Source organism: Macrobrachium nipponense, chromosome 26 (genome assembly GCF_015104395.2).
Source record: "Macrobrachium nipponense isolate FS-2020 chromosome 26, ASM1510439v2, whole genome shotgun sequence".
Taxonomy (NCBI): Eukaryota; Metazoa; Arthropoda; class Malacostraca; order Decapoda; family Palaemonidae; genus Macrobrachium; species Macrobrachium nipponense.
In genome coordinates this window covers 43,070,226-43,085,585 of record NC_087215.1, presented here as the reverse complement: position 1 = coordinate 43,085,585, position 15,360 = coordinate 43,070,226, and the positions used below count along the sequence as shown (strand labels likewise).

At 35.8% G+C, this 15,360-nt stretch overlaps 1 protein-coding gene across 3 annotated transcripts in view; it reads right to left on the bottom strand.

Moving 5' to 3' along the window:
• LOC135200237 (G protein-coupled receptor kinase 2-like) overlaps nucleotides 1-15,360 on the bottom strand; it is a 425,751-nt gene that overhangs the window by 282,203 nt on the left and 128,188 nt on the right. For all 3 annotated transcript variants that reach the window (XM_064228686.1, XM_064228685.1, XM_064228687.1), the window contains exon 5: nucleotides 14,197-14,393. In XM_064228686.1, the coding sequence (XP_064084756.1) occupies nucleotides 14,197-14,393 (197 nt within the window). The remainder of the gene's footprint in view (nucleotides 1-14,196; nucleotides 14,394-15,360) is intronic.

The window sequence follows — 15,360 nt, the reverse complement described above, 5'->3', positions numbered from 1 at the left end:
TAAAACATTTATCCACAGACAAATTACATAATCATGAAGTTTTGGTGTCATCATCCCTCCCAACCTCTTACTAATTGAGGTTGGCACAGAAAGGGGGAAGGGATGATATACCACAACGAAACAATATGACTTGAGTATGAGCATTAAGGGGGCTGGCCGGCTAATGCCATTTTTTAAGGACAGGACTTTGATATTCATACCACTTAATAAGGTGACTTGGGACATCTCCAAAACCACAAATGATTTTTGCCTCTGACCTTCGGTTTTGTGACGCCAGGGCGATTTATCCCGAAAATAACCATTTTTCAAATTCTATCTCCTCCCTTGATATTTAATATTAAGATCTGGGATTACTACCATATATATAGACCTGAAGTAGACCTCCAATCAAATGAGGAGTTTTTTTTTTCTAAAAGTAACTTTTTTGCTAGATATGAATTTTTCATTGTGGTAAAAAAAATAAAACCCTATAAATCAGGAAAAAAATTTATAAAAAAAAAGATGAAACAAAAATTGGAAAAAAAAGGCTTGATTTGATTGTTCTATATTGTCTTTCTGAGTTATTTACCAAATTCCAATGTTATAGCTTTAAAACTAAGTGAGAAGATAGATTTTGAAGGTAAATAAGTATAGTTTTGAAATATGTACGGGCGTTCAAAGTTTTCCTTCGTATTTTTATAGTATATTTCTTTTTTGTGTATTAATAAACCAAAACTATGTTATTTATCATAATTTAATCATAAATGATGATCTCTTTGCTCATATATCATAGCCTGGGGCACTGCGTCAGGCAAGACGGGGCACTCCTTCCTGCGTATTCTCTCTCTCTCTCTAACTTGGCTTATTACAGCAAATTTTCTTCTTCTGTATGTTAGCGAGATGTTTTCCTTGTATTTTCCTCTTTGGCATGATGAAATTCTTGCCAAAACAAAGATAAACAAACGTAAATGCAAGAGAATGTCAGAGGTGAAACTCGAACTGCCTACTTTAATAAGTAACCCGTCTTCAACTATCACCTTAAACTAAATTCAAGACAGTTTCAAAGTTATTCTCTCCTATCTTCAATTTCCCCTTCATCAGATCAGCAAACAAAAGTATATTACCTAACAATTCCTTTCTATTTTCACGATTTGGCTGCTGCACCAAACTAAAAGTACATAGTATATCTATTTCGTGAATGAACATATTTATGATAAAAAACATGATTTACTGTAATGATTACAGCACCCAACTATAATGTCATTGTATAAACAGTAAAATACAGCAATAAAAATCTATTTTTGTCTTTTGTTTACGTTTAGAATCAGCTGATGGACGTTTATTACCGAAAGAATTATTTTGGAAAACAATTGTTGCTAAAAGAAACTAATTGATAATGGAATTATTATTATTATTTATAACTTGTACATAATAGTTTATGATATTATGCTACAGTAATTCATACTTCTTGAGATGAGAGAGAAGAGAGAGAGAGAGAGAGAGAGAGAGACAGCGAGAGAGAGAGAGAGAGAGAAGCAGCTAGGAGAGTAATTGTTGAATAGCTTGAGAGAGCTGCTTGGGACGAGAGTAACTTGACTAGCTTAGCTCGAGAATAACAATGAAATTTGTATTTTTAAATATTTTATGGTGATAAGAATGAAACATTGATAGTGATAAGATATTCCCTTGTATACTGTTATAATATGTGATAATCATAGAGTCAACTATAAAAGTTGTATTGAAGCACAGTTTCGTAAATCACAGAAAGAATAAAAATATGGCAACACATTTGTACCTACAAATGTCGGGGACCATCATGTTCTTTTATTACGACAATAATAGATCAGTATTATAGTTTTTTCTGTAATTTTTTCTGTAAGTGATGAGAGAGAAAGAGAGAGAGAGATTTTGCTATTTTTACATTCATAGTATTTGAAAATGTGTAAATGAGTTTATCCTAAAAATGCATTTAGTCATGAAAAAAAAGAAGAAAACACAGTAATTAGTGAATCTTGCTCTATATAAAATTCACGATTTTGTTATTTTCCGGGATATAGTATTTGGGCTCAAAAAAAAAAAAGAAGTAAATGATTTTATGATAGAGTTTAGAGGATACTTATGTAAAATACAATGTAGTTTGTAGAACGGTGTAACCACTATCACATTATGTAAAAATAGTATGTACGAATGAGACTGTAGGTTTGGTGATGTCATGGTGATCATACTTATTTTTTTTGTTGTGAATGAATATACATTTATGATAAAAAATAGTTACTGTACTGCCGTTCACAGTACCATACTGTAATATTAATGTAATCACATCAAAATAAAGTAATCAGTGCATACTGTAAACTTGTAGTGTATTTTTGTCTTTTGAAAAATGCATTCCCCAACGAATTATTCCTTGAAGAAGCTTTTTAGTATGAAGATAAGCCAATAATATATAAGATATGCATTTTATTATGAATATATGACAATAATATACAAGGTAAAAAAATTTTTTAAAAAAAAGTTTATTTCGTTTACGTTTCGTCGCCGATCGCAAAACAACAATATGATAATCTATGACAATTATTGTTTGTATGACTGCAGTGTTCAGAGAAGTTGATTACGTTACATACCAAAACAATAATGAAGTTCAAATTGAAAATTAATGTTTTCCTAAATGTTATTGCTACTGTAATAACACTACTACTATTAACATTTCTAAAAATGTTAAGAATGACAAAGGTCGCTGTGAAGTGTAACTCAATGTTTACATTTCTGCTGGCCACTCAACTACAAGTTGATGTCAATGATGTGGAATTATTCCATGAATAGGCTATATATTATGAAGATATGTCAATAATATATAAGGTGAGAATGGTTTTATCACCTTTATTGTCAGTTAATATCATAATGTGACTATGTTAATGCATTTGCTGGTCATCGGAACCAGACGAGGCTTAACCTACCATGGACAAGCCTGTGATGCTGGGATTCATACCAGAGATACTATAGACTGAAAAGTGGTCGAAGGAAAAACCCGTGATTAACTGAATCCACGATTGCTAATCCGTGACTCAGCGAGGCCCCACTGTATGTAAAAGCAAGCGAATGTCAGAGGTGAAACTCAAACGTGTAGACTACCTGGGGTTTGTGCTCGCACTGAAAACTTGGTAGCTGACTGACTTCCCTTCTGCGACTCATGGAATCTCTACAGATGCCATTGCTCACAATTTCTTTACGATAACAGCAGAAATATTGAATTTTCTTGTACGGATCAATGTTTATGGCTTATTGAGTTACGTTTACTAATTACCCTGTAACTACGAAAGCAAGGGAAATTTTGACGAAATGTTTGAAACCCCTATAAAAATGCTAAAAACAGCCTATTTTGTTAGTTAGAACTCAAGAAAAACCCACTACAAATTTTTATACTTGTTTTTTTAATAGTTTTATCACAAAAAGTGCATTTTATGATGAAATTGATAAAAAACCCAGGAATTTGTGGATATTTCTCATAGAAAAATATTGGCGCATGTGTGAATTTTCAGCAAATAATGCGGGGAAACGTTCCCGAGAGAAATCCACGAATGTGTGAGTCCGCGAATCCGAAGAAAGCAAATACAGGGGGTCCACTGTATTCTCAATTGCCATATGAAGCTCCAGGAATTGTTACATGGCCGGCCCCCTTCATTTAAGCTATTACAATTTATCAAACTGATGAAGCTAGAAAAAATATATATAAACTAATTTTTTGCTTATGACTTCCAGCTGCACCCTTATGATTATTTATGACTAATGAGTTTATCAAAATATACTTCATAGTAGTAACAAAACTTATTTTCGGCACTTCCTTCTTCAAGAGTGCCTTCTTTGCCTCCAATATCAGCTCGAAGCCGTTCTAATGCTTCCTTGTATGCTGCACCAATTATACAGATATTCTTGTCAGCTTCTATTATACTGGACAAGTGTTTCTGTTTCCCAATACCCTGGTAGATAAAGATGAGCCTCCTACTCCAGCTCTGCCTGTTTCTGTCAACATTCAAGTTATGTTGCCTCTTCCAGTAACTGTTCCCAAGGATATACTATTTCAGCCAATAAGACAAAATGGCATCCCCTTTCAAAGTCCTAACTGTCCTAAAGCGTCTTTTCCCAGATCTCCTGCTACAGTGGTGGCTCCAGCATACATTCACCCACTGGTTTATACCAAAAAGATAGGCTCAAAATCACAAAAAAATGTAATAAATTAAAATAAGTAAACTGATGGATATGTACCAATTTCTCAGCAAGAGATAATTGTAATTTACCTCCATTTTTATCAATTTACAAATCTCCCTCTCTATCTATCAATGTATGCAATTCCAGTTTTTGTGAAACTTTGCCTTTACTTACCACTTTTTCAACTCAATCTTAACCATGTTTAATCTTGAGAGGTACTATTAATATGGATCAGGGTGTTATCTTTAATCAGAAAGTATAAATCTAAAGCTTCTAGAACTAATTCTTCATACCTCCATTGATCTTAATATACTACTGAAGAATGAGTGGCTTTTATTCTTGGATGAAAATGTGATTTTTTTTCCTACGCAAGCCTTCTTAGACTTGTGCTTATCCATCCCTGTATGGAGACTGCTCTCATATCACAGGAGGGTCTTTGCATACTATTCTTTTTGCTAGAGTTGAGTCAATGACTTTCTATTTAACAAGTATTTGAGCTCTTACACAATATTAATTTCATCTGCTATGACAAGATTGCTTAACCATTGCTAAGCCTGGTTTATATCAATAAGTCCCTTAGAGGACAAAATTTTATTTGAGTGTATTCTGCTTAGTTTTATTTTTGAACTATATGTAATTCTTACTACAGCTTAATTACTAAGTATTAACATAATTACAATGCTACATCACATTCTTCCTCTGCAGGTCAAAACTCATTTTGAACTGCAGTGTCTACCTAAATCTTTACTGTCATATGTTAAATTCAGCCATGATTCACATAAACTAGTGCACCTTTACATTCTCTAAAAACAAAACAATTACTGTTAATTACTTTAAAGGGGTTTAGAAGCAACGTTAGAATAATTTCTTGAGTAACAAAACCCTTCAATATAAAAGATTAATAGAACACTATGTTGTTCCTTTGTTCAGAGTTCTAAATACTCTAGTTCCCAAAACATAAAAACAATCTACTGAAGACTTGCAGAACACCACAACTAACTAAATGGATTTTGGTACAGGCACTGAAAACTAATTTGAATTCAAGAAATTCTTAGAACCACTGTATACATATAGAAATTCCTTGACTACCAAAACTAAGTTACCTACAAATTACAATGTTATTTACATATGGCATATGTAATGTGTAAAGCTACATGACAGCTAACCCTTACAACATTTTTTATGATTCAACTGCATACAAAATAGAACTTAAAAAAACAAAAAAAACTAGAAACATGTCCTACATAACTACACTTTTGATTAAACTCCTTACACTTCCAAATAATGAAAATACTGAGTCACCTCAATCAGCAATCCATGATACTGATGTGATACTAACATTACCAGTAGTACCAACATGCTACCACCATTATTACCTAGACAGATGAAAACCTAGATCCGATTGGAATAAAAGAAAAAAATAATTTCATATATAACCACTAAAAGGGAAACAACGCTAATGTAAAATTTTTTATGATGGTGATGATGGGCAGGCCTAGACATATATCAAAATACCACAAATTGAAATAAAATAGAAATTTTCATAAAATACAATTTTTAAAATACCTATCCCCTATGATAGTTGTATTTTCCCTCATTAGGCAGGAGGATGATAGTGTGAAAAGTCAATTTTTTTTTTTTTTTTTTTTTTTTTTTTTTTTTTTTTTTTTTTTGGGGGGGGGGGGGGTGGGGGGGGGGGGGGTAAACTACTGGTTTGAGTGTATGTTTCCCCCTCTTCAGTTTCTTTTCCATTCATGTAAATGGGGAGGTTAGGGGGTTGATACAAAATACACAAGTATTTGGAAATACTTTTTCCCCTTTTACAATTTCTCTATTACAAATGAATCTTACCTTTTATTTGGGACAAAGCACAAAGATAAATAACAACCCAAGGACAACAAACTCTCACCCTGAACATGACACTAATTACCTAATAACTAGAGTCCATCTGCTGGTACTGTATCCAAGTGAGGTCTTTATTGAGCAGCAAGGACCTCTGAACAACGCTGGAGGCTCCGTTCCAAGAATATCAGTCTCACTACGATGAAAGTGGTACAAAACGCTTGGTGCCAACGATTCAACAATGATAAATTAATGAAGTCCTTATCTATCTCAAAATAGGCACCGTCTTACTCCCAAAAACTTGATAATTTCCTAAATAAACAAAAAAGGCTAGAGTATAGGTACCCTGATTATTAAGGCTATTGGTTTTCCTGCTGTAACAAGGGGACAAAACCCTCCATAATTCAAACAGAATCTTTATATGCTGCAAAAAGGGAGGCAAATATAGTTACATCACCACCGGGCAGCATTGACAACACTCTCAAGATATTTTCATAGAAACTGAAAGTAGGTGCTTTCCTTCACCTTTAAGAGTGGCAAGACAGAGGGGTTTAGATTGGAATGTGCTTCCCTGGCCAGATTCTTAAACAGAAAAGCCATAGTGTTCTTTGACACAGGCAGATCTGATTATTTAAGAATACAAAATAAGGATTTTAATACTGTGTCTACGGTCCCTAATACTTTGCATATATAAAAATACCACTCTCATTAGACGCAGGGAGGATTCTTCTCCATATGGCACAAAGGACAAACTGAGGATGTGAAAAGAACAAGAAAGAGCCTGGATTTAAAGTCCTTCTCTGCCCTGCAGAGGAGCAGAAAAAGGACTACTCCTCAGAAGGTAAAAACCAAGGTCAAGGCCAGTACAGTAACATCAGTTTTAATTGTCAAATCTCTTAGGATGGCTGAGTCTAAAGGTTCAAATGAAGTTTTAGCCCATAGGTTTAATAAAAGATTTAGGAATCTTGATTTGAAAGAAGCAGATTGGCTTCCTTGATGTCCAGGTTAAAAGAGATATATAGACCAATATGTCTTAATTCATATGGTAATGTGGAATGAAAACAGCAACACACATATCTTAATTGCAGCATAAATGAATAAAGAATAATTAGGTTATCTATAAAACGGTATGCTTGTGGATCCTGTATACACTGGCAAGTGACTGCTGAATCTTGTGGAAAAGATATCTTGAAAAGGGATTACCCCACAGATTCTTGCAGATTTGTGTGATGGGACCATTCTGATGAAAGAACTTGATCATACCAGCTCAGCTGGTCAGCCACAATATGTATTCATCCTTCTTGACACAAAACCAAACTGAGGTAAAATAAAAATGTTCCTTTCTTCTGCCCAGGTGACACTGCAGTTCATGATCAGGAACAAAGTTTCTCACTTTGTGCCCCCGATTGCTTAGGTCAGCCTGACAGGTAACACTGAAAATAGAACGAATATTCTTGCCCTGAACACACTCTTTCAATGCCTTCCACACTATTAATATTTCCTGCTGATCTATGCGGAACTCCTGTTCCTCCATGGCCACAACACCGACTCCTGTCTGCCAGGTACCACCAATCCTTGACCTTTAGTCAACGCATCTAAATACAATGTGAGGTCTGGGCTCTTCAACTGAAGGAAATGCCTGGTAACACAAGGTTGATGGCTCCACCAACTCAGGAACTCGCCTACCCTTGCAAACCAAAATTTACATGGAGCCAGGTTGAACTTTCCAGTTCCACTGATTCTTGACAAAGAACTGGATTGGCCTCATCCTTAACCCTCACAATCCAGCCTAAAATATATATTAAGCACAGCCCTAAACCAGGTTAAATTCAAGGATGGCCATATAATAAAAAATAAAACAAAATAAAAAAACACATCAAAGGAAAGAGTAACATGCATATGCACCTGGTATAAGAAAAAAATTCTTTAAAAATTTCTGTACCTTCCATGGGAAGTTGAAAGTAAATTTTTCCAACACTATGCAGGGTCTCTTACCAACACAGTCGTAATAAAAAATGTGCTAATTTTACCAAGTTATGTTTTTTTAAATAATTTTTCACATTTTACTTTGTAAAATTGCAATTATACCTCACACCACAATATCATAACAGATAAGAACAATCAGTAACAATTTCTGAGTATATTCATTGTAAAATATTTACGCCACATCCTTGGATGCCATGGTGGACAACATTCCCTTCGACATCTCTAAGGCAAACTGATCTCTCTCTCCTGTGCCAATTAGTTATTATAGTTGCTCCTGGTACAAACTTCTCTAAGAATGGCAAAGTCCCAGCAGAGACACCCATTTCTTGGCCGGCATGGGAGTGAAGGACAGAAATTCTCCTATAATTAAGAAAAATTGTCTTTAACTTCTGTCACAAAAGGCAAGAAATTCTTTGTATCTAATACCAGTCTCAGATAAATAATCTTCTGAGTTAAAAGTCAAGTTTGATTCTGGAATATTTTATATTCCCATCAGCTTGCTAATTTTCTTTTGCCCTCAAGCTCCTCTCTTGGTTGGATGGTAGAATCAGCCATTCATCTAGATAAGAGAAGCATTTTGAAGCCTAAAAGATGACCCCACTTCTCCAATTGGGACAGGACTAAATTCTTGGGCAGTAAAAATCAGGCTGAAACACACAGCCCAAAATTGAAACAACCTGGCCCTGAAAAATACAACATAGGCATTTCCTTGAACTGGGATAAATGGTTTGCGAAAGTGAGTGCCCAGCTTGTCTACTGACAGAATCCAATATTACTTCTAGGGCACTACTAGAAACCTACCTTGTTGCCTCCTAGTCAGGTGAATGAAGAAGTTTAGCTTGGAGATCCAGTAAAGGTCGCCATAACCCCAAACCTATTGGTACCAGGTAACTGAACTGTGTATAACGTCTGGAGACAACTCCGGTAACAAAAGGACTTCGCTGTGCCTTTTTTGTTTTTGCTAAAATAGAATCTACTCCCTGCTGCACAATCTGGGGCTTCTCCCTGTTGCAGAGGCAGGAGGGGAAATCTTTCAGTGAATTTGCTGGCGAAGGCTAAGAAAGTAGGGAAAGCTTCAGCATCACCAAACTGAGGTCCACCTCCAGGATCAGCAAAAACTGCATAAAATAGGCTTGACATTCTTGCTAATGGAGCCTGAGGGCTCACTGCATCACTGTTTAACAGTAACAGAATTTTTCCTGGGAGACACAACATCCTTTCTGGATCCCCAAAGGGCTGGTTTCAAGAAAGGGATGACTTACCTGATAGCTTAGGCATACTTCTTGGCACTTTGTGCCAACTAAAAAGCTGATTTTTGCTTTGGTTGTAGATACCTAAACACCTGTGAGTGATGTAACAACCAGGTCTCCACTTTCTCCACCTGCACGTAGTGCCCAAGGATGAGGCATCCTGCAAAGAATGTTTAAAGGGTGCTGTGCAATTATGTCGGTTTTCTGAGCTGGAGAGCTTAAAGACATAAAAGAAATGAAAATAACTATTCTTGTTCATATAGGTAAGTACACTCCTCCAGGGAGTCAAAAAAACTGCTATATCCTAGCATCCCAAGAACTCTATTAAGTACTAAGTCATTCACTAACTGCTGCTTTCCTGGAGGGAAAGCCAAAACTCTCTCTCAAGCTGTATAATTGATCTCGGCAAAGACAGCCTCTGCTCTCTCCTTGTTTGGATCCTGCAGTGGAAAAAAACTGAGCAACAAATGAGAGAATAAACCAACTCTACTAACTGCTTGGTCTCAGAAATAGCTCTTCTTTTCCTAATAAAGGGCTGAATAAAAAAGAAGAGCTCCTCAAAGAAACTTTCTCTTAAAGTAATTCTGCAGTAGTATCACACCAATTTAAGGAAGATTAACTGAATTAGGGGAGGGGAGAGCATCTGCCCTTGCCTCAGTAAGGAAGCCCTAAGGAGCATATATTCATCTACTAAAGTTCTTCAAAAAAAGTCAGGAAATTTACTAATGCAGCTGCTTATAGCCCTTTAACCCTTAAACGCGACTGGACGTATTTTACGTCGACATTTTTTGTCTCTCGGTGCCGACTGGACGTATTTTACGTCGACATACAAAAGTTTTTTTAAAAATTCGCGGAAAAATACTTTTAGGCCTACCAGCGAAAACTCTTGAATCACGCGCCTTGGGGGATGCTGGGAGTTCACGGATCAAGGTGTTGTTTTGTTTACAATCGTTACGCAGGCGCGCAAGCGCGAATTTCTTTCTTGCCGCACTAAAAAAGTATCTGTGACACATCTCTGAAATTATTTCGTCACTTTGACATAATTTTTGTACCATTTTAAATTAGCTGTTACATAGAGTATTATATATTGAAAATATGCGCATTTTTATGTAGAATACAACAAAAAAATACTCATGATTGTAGCTTTTTATCAGTTTTAAAGATATTTTCATATAAATAACGATAAGTGCCAAAATTTCAACCTTCGGTCAACTTTGACTCTACCGAAATGGTCGAAAAACGCAATTGTAAGCTAAAACTCTTATATTTAGTATATTCAATCATTTAACACTAACTTAATTTTTGCAACTAACTGGAAGTCTCTAGCACAATATTTCGATTTATGGTGAATTTATGAAAAACTTTTTTCCTTACGTCCGCGCGGTAACTCTTCCGAAAATAATCATACATGCGATTGTGGTAATGTTTGCACCATTTTAAATTAGCCGTTACATAAAGTTTTATATATGAAAATGTGCGCAATTTCATGCACAATACAACTAAGAACAACCCATGGTTGTAGCTTTTATCAATTTTGTGAAATCTTTTCATATAAAAAATGATAAGTGACAAATTTTCAACCTTCGGTCAAATTTTGACTCTACCGAAAATGTCGAAAAACGCCAATTGTAAGCTAAAACGCCTATATTCTAGTAATATTCAAGCATTTACCTTCATTTTGCAACAAATTGGAAGTCTCTAGCACAATATTTCGATTTATGGTGAATTTATGAAAAAAATAACATTTTCTTTACGTCCGCGCGGTAACTCTTCCGAAAAAATCATACGTGCGATTGTGGTAATGTTTGCACCATTTTTAAATTAGCCGTTACATAAAGTATATATGAAAATGTGCGCAATTTCATGTATAATACAACAATAAATAGTTGAAGGTTGTAGCTATTCTCATTTTCGAAATATTTGCATATAAATCACGATAAATAGAAAAAAAACCACGTTCGGTCAAATTTGACTCTACCGAAATGGTCGAAAAACGCAATTGTAAGATAAAACTCTTACAGTCTAGTAATATTCAGTCATTTATCTTCATCGTGAAACAAATTCGAAGTCTCTAGCACAATATTTAAATTTATGGTGAATTTTAAAAAAAACTTTCCTTCCCTCCGCGCGCGGATTCTCCGCCACAAATCTCCGAAATGCGTAAGTCCCATTCTCGGAATATTTGCTCGTTCATATTAGCATTTCATAGTTTTTTATATATGAAAATGTGCACAATTTCATGTAGAATAAAACGAAAAATATTTGAAAGTTGTAGCTTTTCTATTTCCGAAATAATTGCATATAAAAAAATATATATATAAAAAAATTCGACATCGGTCAACTTTAGCTCGTCAGATATGGTCGAAAACTGCATTTGTAAGCTAATATTCTTACAGTATAGTAATATTCAATCATTTGTCTTCATTCTGAAACATATTGGAAGTCTCTAGGACAATATTTAGATTTATGGTGAATTTTTGAAAAAAATGTGTTTACGTAAGCGCGTACGAATTCATGCATTATTTGTGATAATATTTTTCTCTGTGTTGCTTTATCGTTTTACAATGTGTATATATCAAAATGATTGCAATTTAGTGCACATTACAACGAAAAAAAAAAGTAACTTGTTACCTTCAACCGTTTTGCGCACAAGCGCGATTTGAATACAATCATATATGAAATTTCGTTTTTGCGCTATCATATATCGCATTATTTATATATGATAATGATAATTATTTTTTTCATTTCTGATGGTTGCATACTAAACTTCAAGCAATGACAAAAAAAGGAGCCAAAAATGAACTCTTAATCTTGAAAACTAAGCGCGCTGTGATTTTTTGAAAAAAATATTTTTTCCGCTTACGCGCTCACTCTCAAACCCCTCCGGCATACGGGAGTCATTTTTTTATTTACCGCTCCGCGTTTAAGGGATTAAAAAGCTGACAATAAAACTTATTCCTCTCTTAGGAACTTGAGAATCCCCTGAGGAAATAACTAACTTGCATCTTGGAAACAGATGCAGAGATCTTCCCAACACTGGCAGCAAGGCAGGAATAGTCTGTGGTGCTAATGACAAAACGACCTGCCAAAGAAAGAGCCAAACTAGTAGCACCAAATTAGTAGCAGTTAAAGATGCAGAATCAACTTGCCAGATCTGGGACGGCAGCAAGTGTTGGTGCTGTAGAGAAGACTTAGAGCGCCTAAAAATAGCCTTAAAAAAATTCCTAGTCATACATAAATGTATAAGACTGTGAAGGAACCACTGTTATCCAAGTGACAGTGGGGAAGTTCTAGATGCAAAGAAGGCGACTGAGAATGGTGGAGCAATGCCAGTGGAGAATGAGAACTCTGTGACACTGTACTATGGTATGGAACCATAGGCACCTCTATTCTAGAATGAGCATATTGATTACACATATACTACTCAATTCCAGCTGCAAGTAAACCACCTGCACATTGAACAAATGTGAAAAGAGACTGGCAGAACCAGAACATCTGGACGACTAAGAAATAGGATGAGTGCACCTGGCACCAGAGAAGCGCCCTCAAGAAGCCACTGAAGCACCCTTCAAAGGGAAATGTCACCAAACAGCAGTTAGAAGTAACAGAACACGAATAGGATCCTGAATACAGATGAAAGCCTGTGAACTCCTACAAGGCTTGAGAGACAGAATTAAATCTAGAATGAGCAAAGTGATCAACAACTAAATCACCTGCAACATACCTAGAACATCTTCATTTAATCTTGTTGCACACAAACCTTTGGAGATAAAGCGCCAACCTGTATGCAACTTGCTCCTGGTTGGCAAAGGAAGGATACTACATGCACATGACAATTTTCTATCCCAGGCATACCTCACTTTCCATTACCTCCAACAGTGGGGGGAGCATCACTCGACATGGCTAAGATAGGGAAGACTGGGATGGAGGGCACTGCCTCCTAATCTGCCTCAAGAGGAAAACTGAAAAACAATTCATTTGGGCTGGTATTGACGCACGTGTAGTGATGGTAAAACCCACACATTTTCTGAATGTGGTCATAACACCTGCTAGATTGCCTGAATGATACTGGGAGCTTTAAGTGGTGATGAGAAGCATCTATAGGGAGAAGGATTACTAGGCACACTGGAAGAGAGATAAGATCTACTCTGACAGGCCATGAAAACTTGATAAGCTCATACTTCTATCATTACTTCCTACTCTAGCTTTAGATGACTCTCCACTCTTTCCCTATTCTCATCAGCTTCCAGCCTCTTCTTGTAATTCAAATTACTTTCCATAACAGCTGGCTAATCAGCACACTAATGACAAAGGTCACTAAAAGAGCAAACACTCTTGCCTTCCATATTCAATATGTTTTGTAGTTACCTTCCTAAAAGACATCCTACGTAACAGACAAAACCAAATTAATACCAAACTATAACCCAAAAAATGATCCAGATCTGCAACAAGAATATCATCAACACTCTCCAACATATCGTCAAAGACTAAGAGAAAAAATGGAAAACAACAGATGCTTGAACCTATTAATTTTTTTGATAACACTATAGTCCTGCCTGATGCAGAAAATACAGCTATCATAATAAAGGGAAAATTAATTTTAAAAATTACTAATAAAGGGAAAATTCATTTAAAAAATCACTATAAATTTCAGTCCTTACTGTAATCTGTAGGTCAAATCATTCATAATGACAGGATATCTTGGTACAAAACTACACACATCCAAAGAAGAAGGTAAACATACAATATGTTACACCATGTCACTGACTTTCTGTTCAGAGTGGAAACGATTTACAATCCTCAGCAACAGTAAGATTACATGGATCATCTTGTGTGCTACATATAAAATATGTGCTACATATAAAATAAAATAAATTTAAAATTACTTGGGAGTCAGTATCACATAACATACTATTTCATAATTCTATATACATACCTTTCTAACCATTTCCACTGTAGATATCTATTAAAATACATGGAAGCTTCAAATTCCTTAAACGGCTCATTTGCAAGGAAGAGCTTGACATCTGCGGCGCATCCATTGAAAAGCTCTTTTTCCGAGGAATCTAGATTTTCTTTGCACGATGCAACTAATGATTCATTCAATATACCTAATATTTGCCATTCTAAAGACTGAAAATATAAGAAAAAATAGTTTTAATGCTTGTGCATATATCATAAGTTTACATGTTCACAGGCATACGCATAATGATATAATCAACAATGACATTTTTAAAAATAATTCCCACGTTTCACAAATAGAAACTTACGCTAAACACATCAAAAGGTACGTACAGTTAACCAAGGTGCTTCAAAACAGGAAATATTTCCCAAGCCACTCTCAAAGTTTATATTCCCCCACCACTAGAAGTGAAGGTTCCTTTTTCCCACATAGGCAGTCCCCGGTGATAGGGGGGTGCCTTGTTCTCAGTTGGGTGCTCAGTGAAAACCGCTATTAACCGAAACTTGGCGATTTATGCTACTATAACCAGTTAATGGCGGCGCTGTTACGTTGAGTATATTTCAATTTAACCAGACCACTGAGATGATTAACAGCTTTCCTAGGGCTGGCCCGAAGGACTAAATATTTTTACATGGATAGGAACCAATTGGTCACCTAGCAACGGACCTGCAGCTTAATGTGGGATCCGAACCACATTATATCGAGAAATGAATTTCTATCCCCAAAAATAAATTCCTCTGATTCCGCGTTGGCCGAGCCAGGATTTGAACTTCGGACCACCGGATTGGCAGCCGAGCGTGAAAACCACTTGTCCAGCGAGGAACGGCGCCTCTATTAGGTATGATGTGGCACCATGACTATTATCGACACCTAACCGAAACTCGGTACATTGTGGCGCCTTAAATGCCATAAAACCAGATGGCCATTAAAAGTCTGCCAATAACCGGGGACTGCCTCTGCAATCATTACCTTATGGTTCCTCCTATGTGATGCTTAGGTTTGAAGGCAAGAATTGAATTAATTGATTGTGTCTATTAAACCTGGCATCACAACATCTAGGTTATTGACACCGAAATAAATTTAAATAGAAAAAAATTCCAAATTTTAAATAAATTTCATATAAAAATCTATATATAA